The sequence below is a fragment of the Syngnathus typhle genome, linkage group LG8, assembly GCF_033458585.1.
Source record: "Syngnathus typhle isolate RoL2023-S1 ecotype Sweden linkage group LG8, RoL_Styp_1.0, whole genome shotgun sequence".
Lineage (NCBI taxonomy): Eukaryota > Metazoa > Chordata > Actinopteri > Syngnathiformes > Syngnathidae > Syngnathus > Syngnathus typhle.
In genome coordinates, this window is record NC_083745.1 from 8,743,442 (window position 1) to 8,762,462 (window position 19,021).

General features: G+C 40.6%; 1 protein-coding gene across 2 annotated transcripts; it reads right to left on the bottom strand.

Annotated features, from left to right (window-relative positions):
• Positions 1–86: 86 nt before the first annotated feature.
• Positions 87–18,832, bottom strand: psme4a (proteasome activator subunit 4a). Of its 2 annotated transcripts, XM_061285305.1 has the most exons (48): positions 18,226–18,832; positions 17,220–17,360; positions 17,031–17,147; positions 15,360–15,416; positions 14,265–14,309; positions 13,127–13,276; positions 12,695–12,758; positions 12,533–12,607; positions 12,105–12,227; positions 11,929–12,021; positions 10,888–11,153; positions 10,558–10,744; positions 10,336–10,425; positions 10,184–10,248; positions 9,699–9,849; positions 9,523–9,621; positions 9,279–9,348; positions 9,127–9,194; positions 8,835–9,050; positions 8,134–8,291; positions 7,944–8,039; positions 7,696–7,751; positions 7,533–7,589; positions 7,397–7,452; positions 7,058–7,156; positions 6,910–6,972; positions 6,747–6,842; positions 6,504–6,635; positions 6,192–6,401; positions 5,940–6,076; positions 5,796–5,849; positions 5,596–5,725; positions 5,429–5,510; positions 5,158–5,311; positions 4,997–5,066; positions 4,774–4,899; positions 4,547–4,699; positions 4,345–4,449; positions 4,172–4,263; positions 3,958–4,089; positions 3,499–3,707; positions 3,341–3,426; positions 3,132–3,260; positions 2,426–2,581; positions 1,629–1,791; positions 1,391–1,524; positions 1,184–1,324; positions 87–1,010 (listed from the first exon to the last, which is right to left on the bottom strand). In XM_061285305.1, the coding sequence occupies exons 1-47, from the start codon at positions 18,420–18,422 to the stop codon at positions 1,190–1,192; spliced, it is 5,544 nt and encodes a 1,847-aa protein (XP_061141289.1). In that variant the 5' UTR covers positions 18,423–18,832; the 3' UTR covers positions 87–1,010; positions 1,184–1,189. The 2 variants fall into 2 exon arrangements, with proteins under 2 accessions (XP_061141289.1, XP_061141290.1); XM_061285306.1 differs by lacking the exon at positions 15,360–15,416 and having other exon boundaries at positions 18,226–18,831.
• Positions 18,833–19,021: the final 189 nt, after the last annotated feature.

Below are 19,021 nucleotides of genomic sequence, written 5' to 3' on the forward strand. Positions count from 1 at the left end.
AGAGTATCAAATCAAACCTACATAGATTCGCACCTCTGGCCAATTTAAAGTCTGAAGCAAATTCTGCAGAGGACACGCTTGCATGCTACCGTTTTATAAACAATTTATTCATACATAATATCATACAATAGGGTCATTGCAATTTTGGCACTACACTATACAAAGGTGAGGTACTAAATGCTTCAATGTTTGGACTCTTCAAGTCGTCAAATGAATACGTGATGAGCAAAATATTTCTGCAAATTCTAGGACAGGGATTCATTGAAATTATGGATTGGTATAGTGGATGGCGTTATGCACTGGAGAACCATGAATCGCTCAGGTCTTCACAAAACAAAGCACCGCATTGGGGAGTGCACTCTCTCCCTTTTCTTTGCAAGAGTACCAGTAGATGAAAATAGGCTCTAGTGCTTGCCCCCAAAATTATATAAATAAAAAACAATAATAAAGCCCACCTACTTAATCTGCAGAAACACTTGCTAGGGAAAATAATAAATGCAGCACTTCAAGAACTTATAAATAAATAGTCTGTGCATATTTGCTGAAGCACGATGTACACACAAACACACAATGCCTAACTTTCTTATCTTGAGCAAACACCCACACAAACTTGTGTGGCAGCCTAATCCAAAGAGTTCCGTAGACAACTTTCTGCAGGTCACAACAAACACTTCCAAACACACGCGTCATTAGAGGAAAATGATAAAACAACATGTCCTACGCCCGTTGGCTCAGAGTTGATTCTTGGGACGTAATCCTGAGAAATGTGTCCGACACGCCACACCTTTTTAAGCGTGCACATACGCAATCAAACAACTAAAACAAACAAAACAAAAAAACTGTACAGAAATGTTACACACTGCAGGTCATTCATCCCTGCCATGATTGATCCTTAAATATTAAGTATAGAAGAAATGTAAATGAGCTACATAGACATAACACAACATTTCAAATAGTTTTGTGTGCCACTTCTGGATGTCTTGGGACTGCAGCCACCTCCTCCATGCAGGCTGGGGAATCCAAGCAAAAGAGGGAAAAAAAAACACAAAAGTGAAGTATACAAAAGAAGAAACGGATGAAATTATTGTCACTCATCTCCCGAAAATCCCAGTACAAATATTAATCCAAGTGTCTGAAAATGCATAGAATCTTGCTTTGATTGGGCTTCCCAAAAATGCTTTACCAGCTTTTAGGCATAGTAGCAAGGGGACACCAGTAGGTCAGTAAGCACCAACAACTGGTCATCTGTGAATTGCTGCTTATGCTCCTGCCAGTTGTCGTGATGCGTCCGCCGAAAGTTGGACAGGGTTTTCTTCACAGTCATCTGGAGGCAAACGCATCCAAGTTGCAACATTACAGTTCATTTAATAAATTGACATACAGGACATACTTCAATGGGTTGGGTATCATTGAGGTGGGCACTGAGGTCCATTAATAGCTGGGGCATCCAGGTGGGCACATCGTAAGGGCTGGAGAGGATGCAAGCGCTCAGCCCAAGAACACCAGCATGGCGCCGCACCAGGTCTGCGAAAACAAGCTCGGAACTCAAATTCATTTGTATTTCAAATCGACATGGTTTACGTTTTGGGTGAGGAGAGCGGCACTCCCAAGAAACGTTCATGACTCACCTCCAGAGGGTATAGTGTCCACTATTGATTCGACACCCCTCTTTCTCTTTTTAGGCAGGCAGGTTTTGCACAGGGCCTCAAAGTGAGCTTGCATGGGGGCATCCATGTGCAAGAAATTGCACTGGAGGAAGCCACTGAGTGTGGTGGCAGCCATTTCTCTCACCTGGAGAGGAAGTAGATATATTTTGGTACACTTTACACTATGTAATGAAATTTGAAACAAGATGGATGCTTACTTAGAAAAATACAATTAATAACAGTTAGTGGCCAAAGACACGCTCAACCTTTTTACTTTGCGCTTAAGTGTAAACATATAGGGCTCATGATATTTGTAAATCTTAAATCTGTGATGAAGCTCAATTAAAAAACATGCAATTACTATTGATCACCAATTCGGACAGGCTAATCTACAAAGCCATCATATCGTATAATGCAGGAGACTAAAAAAAATGACTTCCAGCTACCCCCCCCCCCCCCTCTTTGTCTACGCTATTCCTCTCTTCCTCTTTCAATCCGAAAGTTATCTCCATAGCAACAGATTACTGCAGCCTGTGGTTTCCATAGCAACAGTTAGAGGAACAGAGGGAGGGATGTTGGGGGATGCGAGTGGAGAGATAGGAGGTGATTGCTGAATCACTACTGTGGAGCTAAAAGATGACAAGAGGCCACCAACACAAACAAGCGTGTATTTAATGTAATGTCCTGACTGACACTCTTAGGTTGGCGGAATAGCATGAACCATTTTTTGTTTTACTTGAAGTAGTGTGAATGAGTGTTTGTTTTGTTTTTTGTTTTACCTCCAGCTGCTCATCCTCCAGCAGTCTTATAACCAGTGCCCGTACGTCATTCACTGCTTTCTGGTCACTCATGAAGGTGAAGAGGTTGTAAAAGGCCATGATCTGGAGGTACGTCAGCACTGTGTAGCGTGCGTGCCAGGAGCTGCTGCCTGCAATCTGTGAACACATGACGGAGTCATCACTTTTGTCGCACTAGTGGAACAAAGTGCACGATTTAGCGGTTGTTATTATACACATACATAGATAGATATATAATGACGACAGCCGCATTCATAGATGTTATCTAATACCATGCTTTTAAATATGGTACTCGCTGTTATTCCTCAGTTATAGCTATTGCTGCGTCAATTGTCTACTTTTTATTTCATTCACTATCCAGGTAGTTTTCTTTAGCAGTGTTTCCACTTAGGCACAGCTTTGTACTGGTGGTGGGAAAAACGAATCAAATGAATTTCCGAAATACTACCAGCACTATAGCATGAATCCCCAGAAAAATAAATCAGGAACGACAGGAAAATATGAATTGAGCACATTTGGACATATCATTTTCGACCAGAAAGCTACATTGTAATAATTTGAACAAATAACTGTGTCCTTTAAAAAATTAAAATCTCCATAGTACAATGACTATACCACCACTAGTATTCCTCAAACAAATTTTGCTCATTAGGAAAATAAAAGAATAAATTAGGGAAAATCTAGTTACCTCTTGCAGGGCATTGAGCACCATGGGGATCTGCTCTGTGTAAAGAAGCCCCTGGGACATGAGAGACAAGCAGGTCTTTGCATCCCTCTTTAGCTCATCATAACTGTCATCATTCTCAACTGGAGCAATCTGAAACCGCACACAGAAATGTCAGAATTGGTCAGTTGGAGCTCATTTAGGTAGATATAGCATATAAGTGAAGAAGCGACCTTGAAGAGTAGAGGCAACAAGCGCAGATGGTCCGGGACAGCAGTAGAGTAGGAGCGGCCGGCACTTGCAATTAGCCACTTTAACACTACAAACAAGTGAACGGGGAGGAGGTTAGTGATGTAAATTGTTTTACATGGGTCACTAATCTTTCACACACCTGTTTTGAGGAGTTTGATCGCTTGTGTTCTCTCATCCTGCTCCCCCACTTCATTCTCCTCAACCACATGGTTCTGGATCTCCTCATCACCCTCGGTGAGTGGCTTTAATTGTAATAAAATTCTATCGGTGAAGTCCGAGATGCGAGGTGAGGTGGTTGGCTGAGTGTAAGGCAGGTTGACATCTATCATGAAGATGTAGGTCAGCACGCTGAAGGGAAGTGAAAGGTCAGATCCAAGTTATTATTTTTTTTTTTGAATCTTTCAAGAAGATTATATTTATCCTTACTTTCAAAATAACTATTTCATGTTGAAAAAAAAATGACATAAAATATATATTAAAAAAACAGAAGAAAAGGTGACAGCCACTGGTTATGGCAATAATTTGAAACGTTGATGAAGTGAAAAATTAAATAACAGAGGGCATGATAAGTAACCATTTTAAGAATATCCATGCTCACCTCCCAATCCGCTCTCGTACATTCTTGTAAACCTGAGTCAGTTTGGGCTCCAGGTACTGCAACAATCTGTGGAGGAGCTCTGGCACACGCCACTCCTGCTGAGCGAGGCCTCCCTGCAGCACGTAGAGTCGACTGGAGTGAAGGTAAAATATATTACTACAAAAATAAAATAAAAATCAGCATTTTGTTTTGAGCAGGCAATCTTTTTACTGACCAAGCATCAACAAATGAGCCGCCCTCCCCATTGACTGGAGACTCCATGAGCATCTCAAACAGCCAGTGAAGTTTGCGAGGGTCTCTACTCTCCTGTCGATGGGAAAGAACAGACATTAGTAGATTTATTTATTTAAAAAAAACTTGTAATAAACATAGAGTAGGAATTCTTACGCAGGCTGTTGCGATGCAGGTGCCCCAGTCTGCATATGTTTCTACAGTGATGTTGGACAAGGCTGTACGAATGAGTGGACACAACACTTCCCAAAGGCTTTCAACCTGCAAATTTAGCATTTAAATTAAAGTTCAATCCAAACAATGTTGTGCAGCAGAAGTTCAAGAGATAGAAAAGTATGGATCCTGAGTGAAACTGCACCTTGGAGTAACTCCAGTGTTTGCATCCTCTGATTAGGCCAGATATGATCTCTGCAACACAACGCTGCTTACTCTCATGGGTGTCTGCTACCAAGCGCTCCATGTGAGGCTCCAGCAGAGGCAGGAAGGTATCACCGAAATTGCGGAACAAACCCTGGAAACAAAAAGGACAAAGTGGGTTTCATCATCTCTCTCTTAAAACTGAAAGCACCAAAGAATTGTGCTCACCTTGAACAAACAGAATCTGCGCGTACTAAATTTGTCTTTGCCCTTTCGATCCTCGAGAGAGAGAAACTCAATGAACTGATTGATAAATACTGGGTCTGAGAAATGGTCGTAGATGATCTGCTCCGGCTGGGGAAAAAAATAACAGAAAACATTTGATAAAGATGAATAAAATAGGCTTAATAGAATAAATATATACTAATTATATTTATTAATCTACACAAACCTCAGTCATTTCTTCTCTTGCTCGGTTCTGTTTGGGCTGCTCTTTCTCAGGAGCATACATCATCAGTTTCCTAGAAAATAATGTGACCAAAAATAAAACTAAATACAACAAAACCAGCCCCACGAAGAATACAAAAAGATGGAAAAGTTTTAAAAACGAACCTTGGCCAACTGTAGTAACCCCAATGAGTCTTTTCTACAAAGACACAGAGATCCCAGTCCTGCTGAGTCCTTGGCAGGCTCTTGCTATTATACTGCAGCCACTTGTTGTCTGGGCGGTCACCGGCCACTATACCACTCATCTCATCTAGTGTGCCTTTTACAAACACCAAAAAATATTTTCCAATTTGTTTGATTTCAAAAAAAAAAAAAAAAAAAAAAAAAAGTTAGGAAAATCAAACAATATGAATGGGCAAAACTTAGTGATGCTTACAAAGCTCAGATGGGCTGACTGGGACTTTTTTATGAGGCCGTTTTATTTGTTTCATGATGCCTGCCACGGCTGATATCGCCACCTATTGGAGGAAATATAAAACTTCATCCATTAATGTCTGGCCATAATTTGTGCACGGTCGTGAGACGTGAACAAGGCCCACTTACCTTGCGGACGTAGAGGGAGTCGTGGTTGAGGGTTTTGACGAAGAACAAAACAGCTGCTGGCGGGAGTTGGTGGTCATCTCTCAAGAGCAATGACAAGAAGCCAATAGCGATATGTTCAAATTTCCAAGGCCTGTAACGTTCAAAAATTAAATAAAGATTGAACACTGAACTGCAATGTGGGGAATATCAAAGTAACCTACAAGTTTCTGTTGTCAAGGCAACTCAATAAATCACCAATGAGTTGCTGGTACTTCCTAAAACAGGTAGAAATAGATCAAATTAATACTACCACCCAAAAACGTAATACAAAAGGAATAGCAGATATATCATTAGAAGCAACTTACTCGCCAGACTCCAAATTTTTGTCTTCCTGTTTCCTAACACCTCTTAATGTTTCTTCTTCTGAAGGAACTGGCTCTTTAGGAAGGGGATTTCCAGTGACCATAAGTTGTTTAGCCACACCACAGATCTCTTCAGGAATCTGAATGATGAAAGGGAACAATAGTCAAAGTAAATATCTTCAATTTTATTTGCCGGGTTCTGTTCTGTACACCAAAATCAAACATATATTCCCATTTTTATTGAGTAACTCTTACAGAGAAGTCGATGCCGATGGTCTCATACTGTCGGTGGATTTTGTCGGCAAGGTCGTCAAAAAGCCGCACGATGGAGGGCTTCTCCAAAGACATGGCCGAACTGAGGCCAGATCGAACAATAGCAGGCCATGTCAGGGCAATGCACTCCCAGTCATGCAAATTGGCCAGGCACACGCCACTGTGATTTCCGAGGAGACAATACAAGGCACCCTGGAAAGGCAGTGGCAATTATGTGGCAGCATCTAACGCCTACTCTGATACAAATCCAAAATAGACATGATAGGGAAACGTAATAGTTTAGGAATGTCATACTTTGAATTGCTGCTGTGTGACGCTACTGTTGTCGGGGTTGAGAAACTCAAGGACATGGGGGATCACATCTCTACAGCAGAAATTGTATGTGCCAAGTGCAGTGAACAATGCACTTTGGGCTTTACTACGTACCTGCAAAGGAAACAAAATATTTCAGATCTAAAGTCTAATATAAAACATTAGACAAGAGTATGGTGAATCGGACAAATGACAATAAAACAAATGACTTTGCAGTGTGCTCACTTGGCTGTAGGTGCTTGTGGACAGCCGCAAGAGGTCCCTCATCAGCTCTTGGTGAATGCTCCGGTACTGGCACCCTTCAACCGTCAGCTTGCGCATCTGGTAACCCACCAAGTTAAAAAATGCACCGCCACGATGACATGACTTGCAAATGTGACCAACTTACTTCATGCTGGAGCATGACTCTATCTATGAGCAGAGCTCTAATATGCTGTTTTCTGCCATTAAGCTGCAAAAAAAATACAAAGTTTAAATTGTTTTACAGTGAGTTCCTTATTTTCATGGATTTAAACCGTACAAATCAGATGTCTCACCCTGTTTTCCATGGATTTTTTCACAAGGTTGAAGCTCTTCCAGCGAGAGTCAAACTCATGCTTGTGGGAACCTTTAAAGTGCAGCAAATCACTGATAATCTGAAAGAATCGAGACAACAACCATCTTGTGTTGGATAAGATGTTACTTAAATGTGACAAATTAATTCAAAATGCTTGCATATGATTACTAATACTCTCCTTTTTATCAACAAATCACATTATTTACGCTTTTTTTTTTTGGAATCAGGTGATGTACAACAAGTTGAGCCCAACTATGACACTCAGATATTTGTCAAAATGTTTGCAATGTTTAAACAACATGATTCCTGGTCTATATACCTTTATGATGGAGAAGAGAGACTTTGTGTCATCTTCAGAGTGTTCCAGTATATAATCTGGGGGGAAAAAAAACTGTTAAAACAACATTAACAATTAAGACTAAGAAATAGTGACATAGTGTGGGCTTAATACTTACGAAGCAACTGTCTCATCACATCACAAATTGATACTCTGTAGTTCTCTTTGGTCTCATCTGCAAAACAAAATCAAATGACATTACATTGTAGGAGATACTGACTTATCTGAAACAATTTCTCATTTCTCATCATCACTATCTGAAATAAAAGTTTTGCTCATACCATACTCTGTTCCAGTATACAGAGTGGTTTCATCTAGATTCACCATACTATGGACCCTGTTTCAAAAAGCACAAAGTTATGAAGCATTTGTGTATCAAAATGAGCTGAAAGTAAAACAATGACAAAACTACAATTACAACAAGATGAAACCCCCAAAGAAAATATAATGCAATCATCAAGATCAGGACATTGTCATAATAAAGACCAATGTCAAATGTTTTCCAACAAAAAAAAGCAAAACTTCTCACAATTCAGGTATAGGTTCTCCCTTCAAAGGAGGCATAAGACCACCAGCCCCCAAGAGGCAGTGCTGAATAATAGTGAGACTCTGTAGGACATCATCCCTGTACAGAGAAGAGACCAAAAAGAAAGAAGGAAATCTTAACTTCACTGTTGCACTTTGATTCCAAAATTGTACTACAGTATACCTGGCATTACCTGCTCATTTCTTGCTGTCCTTCCACAAAACTTTGAAGCCTCTTCAGTTCTGGCTTAAGGATCAGGTCCAGTAAATAAAAGGTAAAGGTGGTCTCTTCAGCACTGGGCACATGCCACCGGATGTTCAAGTTCCACAAGTCACCTGGACGACCCCAATCCTGCATGGGCCAATTTAAAACAACAGAAGTTTCCAAAAGGTTTTCAACAAAAGATACATTTTCCTCACCTTTGATTACAGTTTGTGGGTCATAGTGAACAACAAGATCGAATCAAATAAACTGGGAGAAAACAATGTGTCAACATAGTCAATGTTTCAGGTATACCCATATTTCACATTTTATAAGGCTATCTTTACACAAGAGTGGGGGCAGTGCATTTCAAAGAAACTGGATTTACTTGACTCAGCCATAAAACACTCATTCAGACCTGCAGTACCCCTGGCAACAAGAGTCAAAACAGCAAGAGAGACTTCGTCTTTCTACTGAAGACCCGTCCAACAAGAATCAAAGCAGAGCATTTTACATGGTGAGGGGAACACAACAAATCCAATTGGGCTCAAACTGCAGAAAACCTTTTTTGCTTCTCTATACATACTTATGTATAGCCCCGTCTATTGCCTATCTCCACGCACGTGTCTGTGTGTGTGCGTGGGTGCATAAATATATATAAAACTTTAACTGCTTTAAGCGACGAGTCACCACCTTGATGGGTAGGTAGTCTTTGATTGGTTGGCAGAAGCCACTTGGCACACTGCAGTACTCCGTCGGATAGATGAGGGCCGTGGAGCGGAGGATGTGATGCAGCAAGTTGCACGCTAGGACGTATCCCTGCTTACACTTGAGGTGAAGTGTCAACTGCAAAATCTGGACCAAGTCAGAGGAATAGGCCAGGAGCTTCTGACCATCGACTCGAGTAACCTGTCGAGGGCACAAGGAGAGAAGAGCCAATGATGGCAAAGGGAGGAGGAAAAAAAAAAAAAGGAGCTTAGTTCACCTCAGACAGAAGCTGAAGATTCCATAAAAACTCCTTGTCAAGTTCCTCTTCATGTAACACTTCCTCATCTGTTTTAATGAAATCAAAGTGTAGATCAGTCAAGTATAAAACCTTGCGAAGAACTCCTTCATTCGGGCCAGCGGTGCACTTACTGGCAGCAATTTGTTGTATTTGACTGCAGCAGTGAGGCACAAACATTTTAAGAGACTCTGCAGGGTGACACTGAAAGAAAAAAAAGTGTGGATTCAGCAGCAAGCTCCAACATAACTACTTAACTCATGCGTTGGGTGATCAATCAATTAAGGGTAATGGATTATTTGGGGGGGGATATCAGTCATAATAAAGCTAACAGGATTATGAAAACCATACTGTTATTGTTCATTATTTGTGCGTTACCTTGGCAGCAGCCCGGCACATGTCCGCCACCATCCTTCCAGCTACACGAGTCTCAAAAATGTTGGTAGTTGCAAAGTTGAAAACCTTTTCCAAAGCCACCTGTACAATAACAGACATGATCGTAATTGAGTGTGACAGCTTGGTTTCCAGACATCTACATTTTCTCCTGTTTGTACCATGAAGATGTCCAAAGAGCACTGAGTGAGGATAGTGCTGAAAGTAGAAGACAAGCCCAGCTCTACCAAACTCTCCAAGTGGGTCATTTTCTCAGTTTCTGTTTCCTCACGCGTTTGTTCGAGTGTGCTGCTGTCGATCAAAGCAAAGCACCTGCAGATATGATCAAATATGCAAATACCTTTTTAGGATGGTGAAACAAAGCAGCTTGCTCGGAGAAGCAAAATAGCACACATGTATATGTTGCACTTTACTCCATTGGCAGTCATGTAACTTCAAACTAAAAAGCAACAGAGAAGATCTTCCTTCAATCCACTTTCTCATTTTTACACAATGAAAATGGAATCAGGCCAAATGCACATTGGTTTACAAATAAATTGATCTTAGATTAATATTTATATTTGAACTGTAGCAAGGCTATAGTCAGCAAACATTATTGGCCAATATCACAATTCAAACATTCATTCAACATCATTCTTTAGCGTACCTGTCCATAAATTGAAGCACAAAGTCTTCAAATTCGGCAGAGGCTGAGCACATTTCCCTTTCCACCTTAGTTAGGCAAAGTTCAAAACAAATCAATACGAGTACTTATGCTGCATTACTCCAACTGACAAAACTGAGTGAACAGCAATTCACCTCTGTCAGGTCTGTTCTTTCATGTTGAGCAGACGAACAGTCCACCAAAGGCACAAGCGTCACAAATGTTGCAATAAACTGGAAGGTGATCTGTATGAAGAAGCAATATATGAACATTTATTCATTTATAACAATATCATGTATGAAGGAACAATATGTCAACATTTATTCATTTATAACAATATCAGAAATGATTGAAAGATGCGAAAGAAAGAACCCCACCATGCACTTGCTGAAGTCATTTGGATCAACTCCAGGCAAGGACCTCATGAGTAGGGGCAACATGTGAGTAGGCCCCTCAGGAAGGTACTTCCCACCAGACACTAAACTCCGTGCTACACCGATCATGCAACTTAGGGTGGCTGTCAGCTGGTGGGGCTCTGTTAGAGTTTCCAGTGCGGGGTATGTTCTACAGAAAAGACAACAATTAGCCTTTTATGTTAATTACAAAGAGTGTGCCTGTTTCTGGATCAATGTGGAAAACTGGCAGCAATCTGACAGACGCTAGAAAATGCACCCATTTAGTAGTTGGAAAAAAATATTTGTACTCACCTCTCAAGAACGGGAGGAATGACCAACTCAGGCCTCATCAAAGCGAGGTTCTGCAGAGCCCGAGCGGCATCAAGACTGCCTGTTTTGCTGAACATGGCCAGCAGAACTAGCTGCATCATACTCTCCACAAACTGCGTGATATCGTCCTCAGTGAGCTTGTGCGTGTTGGGGACGGGTGTTAGCCACGACGGCTTTCTGTAGCGCTCTGCATGCAGCCGGCTAACTACAATGGCAGGAAGACGCTGCAGCAACTTCATGAGCTTCATCTGAGTACGACAGAACACAGACACATGGTACAGGTTATCTGTGGGTTGAACCTAATTGTAAATGTGAGGCCACTTTGATCACTTCTCATTCAGTACATAAATATGCACGACTACTGCATGAGTACGTAGGTGATAAAGGTTCATATCAGAAGACATTCTGTGATATTTCTAATATCACATAAAATATTGTAGTGACGACGAATGAAAAGAAATGCTCAAATTACATAAAAACATTGAAATGAAAAAACAATCCGTATAATTGTGCATGTGAAAAGCAAGGGCCAAGTTTGAACCTAAGAACCTTATTGCGACATCCTTGCACACTGGCCCACTGTGCCACACAACTCGCCCCTTCTCTAAAAATAAAAGTAGCACGTCGCCGCTTGTGTCATGTCGGCAAGAGGGGCTTCCTCAAACAGAATGGCATGTGCGCCTGCTCATGCGGACATTTAATACTATTGCAGCAATCTCACTCACATGTTTTCTTGTTATTTCTGCACTAGACACGCAAAGCTACAGCCAATGGGATTCAAGAGGCAATGACGAGTGTTCATTCTGACGCAGTTCATATTGCTGACACAAATAGGAAAGAATGATAGCCGAAAATATCAACATGTCCACCAAAGACTGGAAGTTGATGATACACACCTCGAGTGCACAGTGTCTCTGAAACAAAACTATAATTGACTGACTTTCCAAATAATGTGGAATAATAGCGCGCATACATTTTGAAAAAGTCTTGAAGAAGTAAAAATGAAAAAAAAAAAGCACTCACCAACCAGCGGCCATGATTTGATGGGTGAAAGAAAGATGTGATGCTGTTGAAAAGGCCAGTGAGTTGGGCTTGAGCTTGTTTACTTGGTCCACCCTGAAATTGACAGTAAGTGATGACAGTCTTTTCTTCTGGATATTTTGATAGAGGTTGCCACTATGCCTGGAGTAAGGACTAACCAGAAGACATGCTAGCCATATCGCCACATGGCCGATATCGTAGGCATTGGTCAAGTATCGTGGGAACATCATCTGGCTGGATCCCACGGGAAGATTGAAGCTCCTCAGGACTCTTGTGAATATCTAAAAAGTGGAAAGAGTAAAGCTGACTTATTAACAACTATATATGTACATATAAAACAATTTGCTTGTGATTTCGTAAAAGTAAACTTTGCTTATTTTTTGTGTTTTTCCCAGAGAAGAGTCAAGCACTTGGAACATAACTCGTTACTTGAAATCTATGACAAACTGGATCAACAAAGAAATTTGATAGTTTGTTTCCCCACAAGCAGCGGTGGGTGTGAAACACACACCTTGAGTCACAAACACACTGGTCATGATGCACGAGAGAACACATTCATGAGCCCCTAAACTTGCAAAACACGTACCTTCGGAATATAAGGATCCCAGTCAATGTATCCGATATTGTCTTTGGCCAAGCGAGCAAAGAGATTCACCAGATTCTACAAAAAGAGTGCATTTACACATAAGCAAGACAAGAACAGGCATTGTTGTTACGGGCCATGAAAACAAACATCTACAGTGCTCACCAATTCCCAACTTGGAAGATTCTGAACGGATACCCACAAGTTGATCAACTCTTCAAACCACAACCTGTAAGAAAATCAATTTGGTACATAAAGAAAATGAATGTGGTGCAAAACATTTGAATACTTGGCAATTATAGTCTTGTGAAGGTAAGATTGATATTACTGAACATTTGCAGTTTACAAAATATACAGTTAGTATGTTTGATTGCAACAGGTTTGCTTTTTTTCTTTCTCTCAAATAAACGCCTCATCGGGCAACACTACTCTGCATATCAAATGTTCTCACATGAATAAAAGTGGTCTGTTGTGACGCAAATTGGTTTTGATGTGCGAAAAATAAAAAATAAAAACACTGAGCCTGGTGGAAAGTCACTGACCTTACAAACTCAATGGAGAAAACAAGTTATGTCTGTCAATTTAAGGCACACTTACTTAAAACCCTTATGGTGCAGCTCCGGTGGTAGAGTTGTGGGTAGAAAGAGTTCAAAGTAGCAGACTGCTCTCTGCATGGTGACGTCAAACGGACAAAATAGCGGTCTCCACTCATCCAGCATCTCCTGGGTTGCTGACTCTGGGAAATAACTGTATAAAAGAACAGAGAGTCACATATAGATGTCATTTTGTATTAAAAAAAAAAAAGCATCTTAGCCTCATCTGAAAAATAAATACCATTCTCTTACATACCACTGTATTAGAGAAACATAATTGGAGATCAAATATTTTTTTTATAAACCAGCATGTTTGGAACACGTGCTGTATTGGCAAAATGATTGCAATAACTGAAACCAGAACCTGCAGCACTAAAATCTATGAGCGAGGAGATGATAAATCACACACCTGGCACATTCTGTCTGTTAGCATCAATCCAGTGGTTCTAATGGACCCATAATCCCACCGGGGGTTTTGCTATGGTTCATTAAGCGCGCGTAAACTCGGCAGGTTATCTCAGGCCACTAGCCTCCTTTGGGGAACAGCAAACACAGCCACTTGCAGCCAAAGGCCATTTGGCCCTGCCTCCTACTGCTGTACCATCTGACCACAAATTACAACTCTCACACAAGAGATGGAATTAGATGAGATAATGGGATTATCTGACTAAGTGCGAAGTGAGGGACATCCTACTGCTTGCCTAAGTTGGGTGCACATATAACTGTGGTGCACAAAGTCAAGGAGCAACTTATTTATGGACACCGGGATCATACTGCTAGTCTTTTGCAGTCCCCAATATGCCAGAGCATTAAGGAAGCTTTTTCTCCATTGTTGATCCAGCTAGCACAATTGTTCAATCAGCTTCAAGACCCTTTCTAGCAGTTTCCATTTAATTAAAATCCCTAAAGTGATTTGATGATTTATGTTCATTACCTTTCTTTCACATTTTGAAACTGTAGTAGTGTAAGCATATGACATCTGTAAATTACAAAAAGGCCTCCTATCAAGATACAAATGCCGCATTCATAAAAACAATGATCTAAAATTGTTTGGATTTAGAAACCTTTGGATTTTACAATTGCTGCATCGTCTTTTTTTTTAAATATATATTGACTGCATCGGGATATCAAGGTATACTTACGGCCTGCAGTTTCTCACTAGTGTCTTCAGCACACCTTCTACGGAGCTGTTGAAATAAAAACACAAAAAATGGTATCATGGTTATGTCTAAATTGCAGAATCATATATGTAAAAAGGATTCCTTCACAGCAATGTCGTTTGAATCGGACCCCATGCATACAGAAGCCTTGCATAGGTTTGAATATTTATTAACACTATGAGAATGCTATTGTGGCTGTAATCATCTAAAAAAAATAATAATAACCACACACACAAATCATATCACTTCTTTATAAGATGTGGTACTGTATTTGCATTTGTATTAATAACTTTACACATTCCTGGCATGATAACGTTGGCGTTCAATGTAAAAATAAGAATACTGAGTCATATAAGAGTGTTGAAAGCTCTAGACCAATATAACCAGAGCTTTGGAGTGGCCTCGCCCACAATCCTACAACTGTGCTCACATGCGCGCTGAAGCCATGCCTTGTTGGAAATGGCCTGCCAAACCCAATCACCAACTGCACAACACATCTCAATTCCGATCGCTCAATGCTTTTTAGAGCTCTCACACTTGTACGGTAGTAGTCTTCCCTAAATGTATAGCACTTTCAGCTAACAAAATAAATAGACATGAGTCTTAAATCAGTCAATCATGAGCCAGTAATAAGGGGAATATTTATGGGCCCTAGAGACTCAAGGAAGGAGAACCCTAACCCTAACAGGTTAGGAATGAACCTTCACGTTTCCCCGGACGCATTCCAGGTCGGGAAGAAACGTGACAGGAGTTCATGTTGCTCTAATTCCAGTTGAACTACTGAGCAGTGTTGCCTTTTACTAGTATGACAATGCTGTCCATATGCCAGTAGGATAAGCCCTCATTACAGGTTTTGGAAGAAAGAGGAATTTTAAGAATGATCTCAATGAGAATGGTGGAAGGGGAAACCATGTTAGCTGCGGTGTGACAGTATTCTAATGTGTATGATTGAAATGTTAACATTGATTTATCTTCTGATACCAAGTTACACATGGTCTCTCCACTTGACACATGCAATGTGGGGGTGGGGGTTGAATTCAAAAGTAAAACACAAAAGAGGAACGATGTTGTCCTTACCACCTCTGAATCAATTTTATCATAATGAGTTTAGCGGATGAACGGGGCCTTGGAGAACTGAATGTGGAAAGGGGACAAAGAACACACTCAGCACCAGGCAAAGAGTCAATCACGCAGAATATGAATACTGTATACGACTAGTATATTCGTGCATTTGTGTCAGTTTGAAAAAGGTGAGCTGGCTTGTCAGCCAAAGCAGCTAGTTCACATCGGCGGTGATAACAGATATGCTTGCAAAGCGTCAGAAACACACAACGTTCCCTTAGCACCATATAAGAGCACTTTGCGTTAAGAACACAATGGATGAGAGACATTGTAATGCCTCCCAAAAGTTGCGTGAGATGTGCATGTCATTGTAAAAGCAATTCAAATATAAGGTAATATTATGACTTGCACGGGCTGTTGGTCAAAATACTGTGGATGGCCTTGAACAATTGTGATCTTTTACGAAGATTCCAAAAAGTGGGCACTGAGGTGTGTGCTCACTCATGCATCTGGATTATTAAATATTTAAGAGGGTTTTGCACTTAGGGTAACTTTAATGGTTTTCATCGTGGAACTTTTGGAAGAGCTCTGTACGAGTGAAATAAGTTTGACAATACGTCCTTTGAGGGAAGCTAACTACCCCATAAAAAGCCATGTTTTGTTTGTTTCACTTGCCCCAAATGCATGTGCACTGGACGTATCTGCACATCCTGGGTAACACTGCATTTAAAACTTGGGATAGGTCACAGCACAACAACACAAACTGCTCTGGAAGAGGGCAGCTCCAATTGAAACAGTATGGTGAAATGACACGACGGTAGAAAATGTACAGTTTAAATGACTTCTTATCACTGGCAATATGGCATGATGACTACTTGTGACTGGCTCCAAGTCAGCCCTTAAATTTAATCCAAAGCTTAGATCGATCAGAAGCTATAAAATTGCATCGCTCAGTAGATGATGTTGAAACATTGTTTTTATGTTTCTGGAAATCCAGAAAAGTTTACAAATTCTCCCCAGTGGCCCTCTCTCAATTCACTTAATCTATTTGCACATAACTATCCTGAGCACGCAACAATACTGATAATTTTCCAGACCCAATCAAGTCTGTGCTCGTTTTTGCGCATGCCAACTTTTACAAATCAAGCTGGATCAGAACACAAGTGAGTTTAGAAATAAGAATTGTGCATAGCAGTATGGTGTGACTTGGAAAAGGCTACATAGCAAGACATTATTTGGGAATGTAGGCAGACGTACAGAGAGAAAGCACATATAGTGCAATGGCGTCACCACCTCCAAACATGAACACCCCAAACAAAGGTCATTCAATTTGGAAGCGCCCAAAATATTTGCTCAAACTGACCAGCCTAAGTATGACAAAAACATGAGGTCAAACCAGCATCAGTGAATCTAGTGACACAGGCTTAGCGAGCGGTAGACAACTAAGTTTACTTTTTTTGCATATGTATTTCAGTCCAAGCTGCAGTGTTCAGTAGAAAATAGCTTAGTCCAAAAAAATTGAGTGTTCAAGTTTTGAGGTTATACTATCATTCAGGCAATAGTTGGCAGGTGAGCTATAGCCGTAAGTGGTATCTGCAAAAGCAAATGGAGATCCTGAAATGTGTCAAATAAAGTTGGCAGTGTGTTTTAGTTCACGTCACAGCATAAGCAGTAACAAAAGCCTACTTGGGAAACCAATTGAGTCCCAGATGCTCCGTCTTTGAGAAAAGGATCCTGTAATGCAGTTCATACAGAGGTCTCCAAGGCAATTCCAGGTCCTCCCTTGAGAGAAGCTCTTTTTTCCTTAGAAGGACAAGACACAGAGTCAGGCTCATGTGTAAACAGGTTTGCTTCTTCAGACCATGTAACTCTTACTTGAGCAGGTTGATGAGGAGACGCGCCAGGCCTTGCATCATGCTGATCTCTAGGCGAGGGATGGTAACTAGCTCATAGAGCAATTTAATAAATAGCACGTGGTCTTCTTTGCTGAACTTCCGGCCGTATAGTCGTAAATACCTACATTGGATAAAAAAACATTATATTGTTATGATTTTCAGTGTGACAAAAACAAGTCATGACATTGCACAGATTCATCTATTTTTTTTTAATCGCTTGTTTCATAAACGTGACTTTGAGTCCCATAAAATGCCTGCGGAGCTGTGAAATTGACTGTTTTGAAATGGTTGTGTCACCACTTGTATGCCTTAATAGCAGCGAGCAGAATCTGGGTCAAACCCCATTGTGAACTTTCCATCTCTCTGAGCCGGTAGTGCCTCACTCTGGGCTAGAGCAATGTGCCAACATGGGGACAGAAACGGATTAATCAGCCCAGCAACAAAGTACAAATTGAAACAGCACTCTAAATAATCCAATGTCGTGTTGAAAGATGCCAGTATCAGGTGATTCATTACTAAGTAAACAAACAACACATGTTGAAAAAGTGGAGACCTGACGTCAAAATTAATATTAGTCTTGTGTTAATAAACAATAATATAATAATACATTTCGATTTCTTGGGTTGTACGTTCTGTAATTTCAAACTTTTGGCACAAAAATTACAATCAATGAAATTATTCAATGCTCCAATAAATAATTTCATATAAAATCGGATACATTATGCAGCTGGAGCAAACACAAACCAAAACGATCGTATTGACACATAACTACGCATCCACTCATTTAAAAACAGTTTTCTTTCCTGATACTTGTTACACAATAACAAGCGAATCTGTAAACTAAGAACCTCAAGGTATTAGCATAACTTTCGTAACTGTACTTGTTGACGTATTAGGGGGGGAGCAAGGTTAGCAACTGTTTCTAGCTCACTTCTTGGTCTCACTATTGGGGATAATCAGAGAAGATCATTTTTTTAAATACTCACGTGGAAAGTTTCCTCGTCCAAAAGAGCCCACCGGGCCATATTTCTCTGAACTGAACAGCCCGGGTCAAGTTTCCCTTAATTTTACTCAAAATATCATTAGATTCTTCATCGAGCCTATCCGCATAAGGCAGAAGTTTGTTGTATACGATGTCCTTTTGAGGAAGAAATCCCAATCCATCCAGCTGTGCCTCGTTCATATTATCAAATTCAAAACGACAAGTTTAAATGGATATTACTTAGTTGTTGTGGTAGCTATAAGACATCAACAAATAAAACGATTTCTGCGCTAGCTTGTCCAGTTGTTGGACCACGATGTGACTAAATAAGAGAGTCACAAGTTGATGACAAGCTCAGTAGCCATTTATCCCAAGTTGAGATCGCCTCTCTTCACAGAAACGTTAGCATGAACCGATCTTAATATGTTAAGGCCGGGGAATAAAACGTTGGCACTCGAACAATTCTCATCGGCAAACGGAATCGTTAAATATGACAAGCAGCTAGCAGCCTAGCTAAAGTTAGCGTTCTATTACAAAGGCTCAGTTCTTTCCCAAAGACCGTTCAACGTCGACTGATTCATCCAACTACAGTGCAGCGCAAGGGCAGACGACACCCAGCCGACCGACGCATTTCTGTCGTCATATCCGGTTAATATCAAAGACTACATTTCCCAAGATTTCGTTTATCTGGTTTTGTAATTTCAACGTCACCTCTTTAAATATTTGGGCAATATGCATCGTTTTGGGCAATTGAAATCCTTTTTTTTTAATTCCCTTTTTTATTACTGCAATACACCACC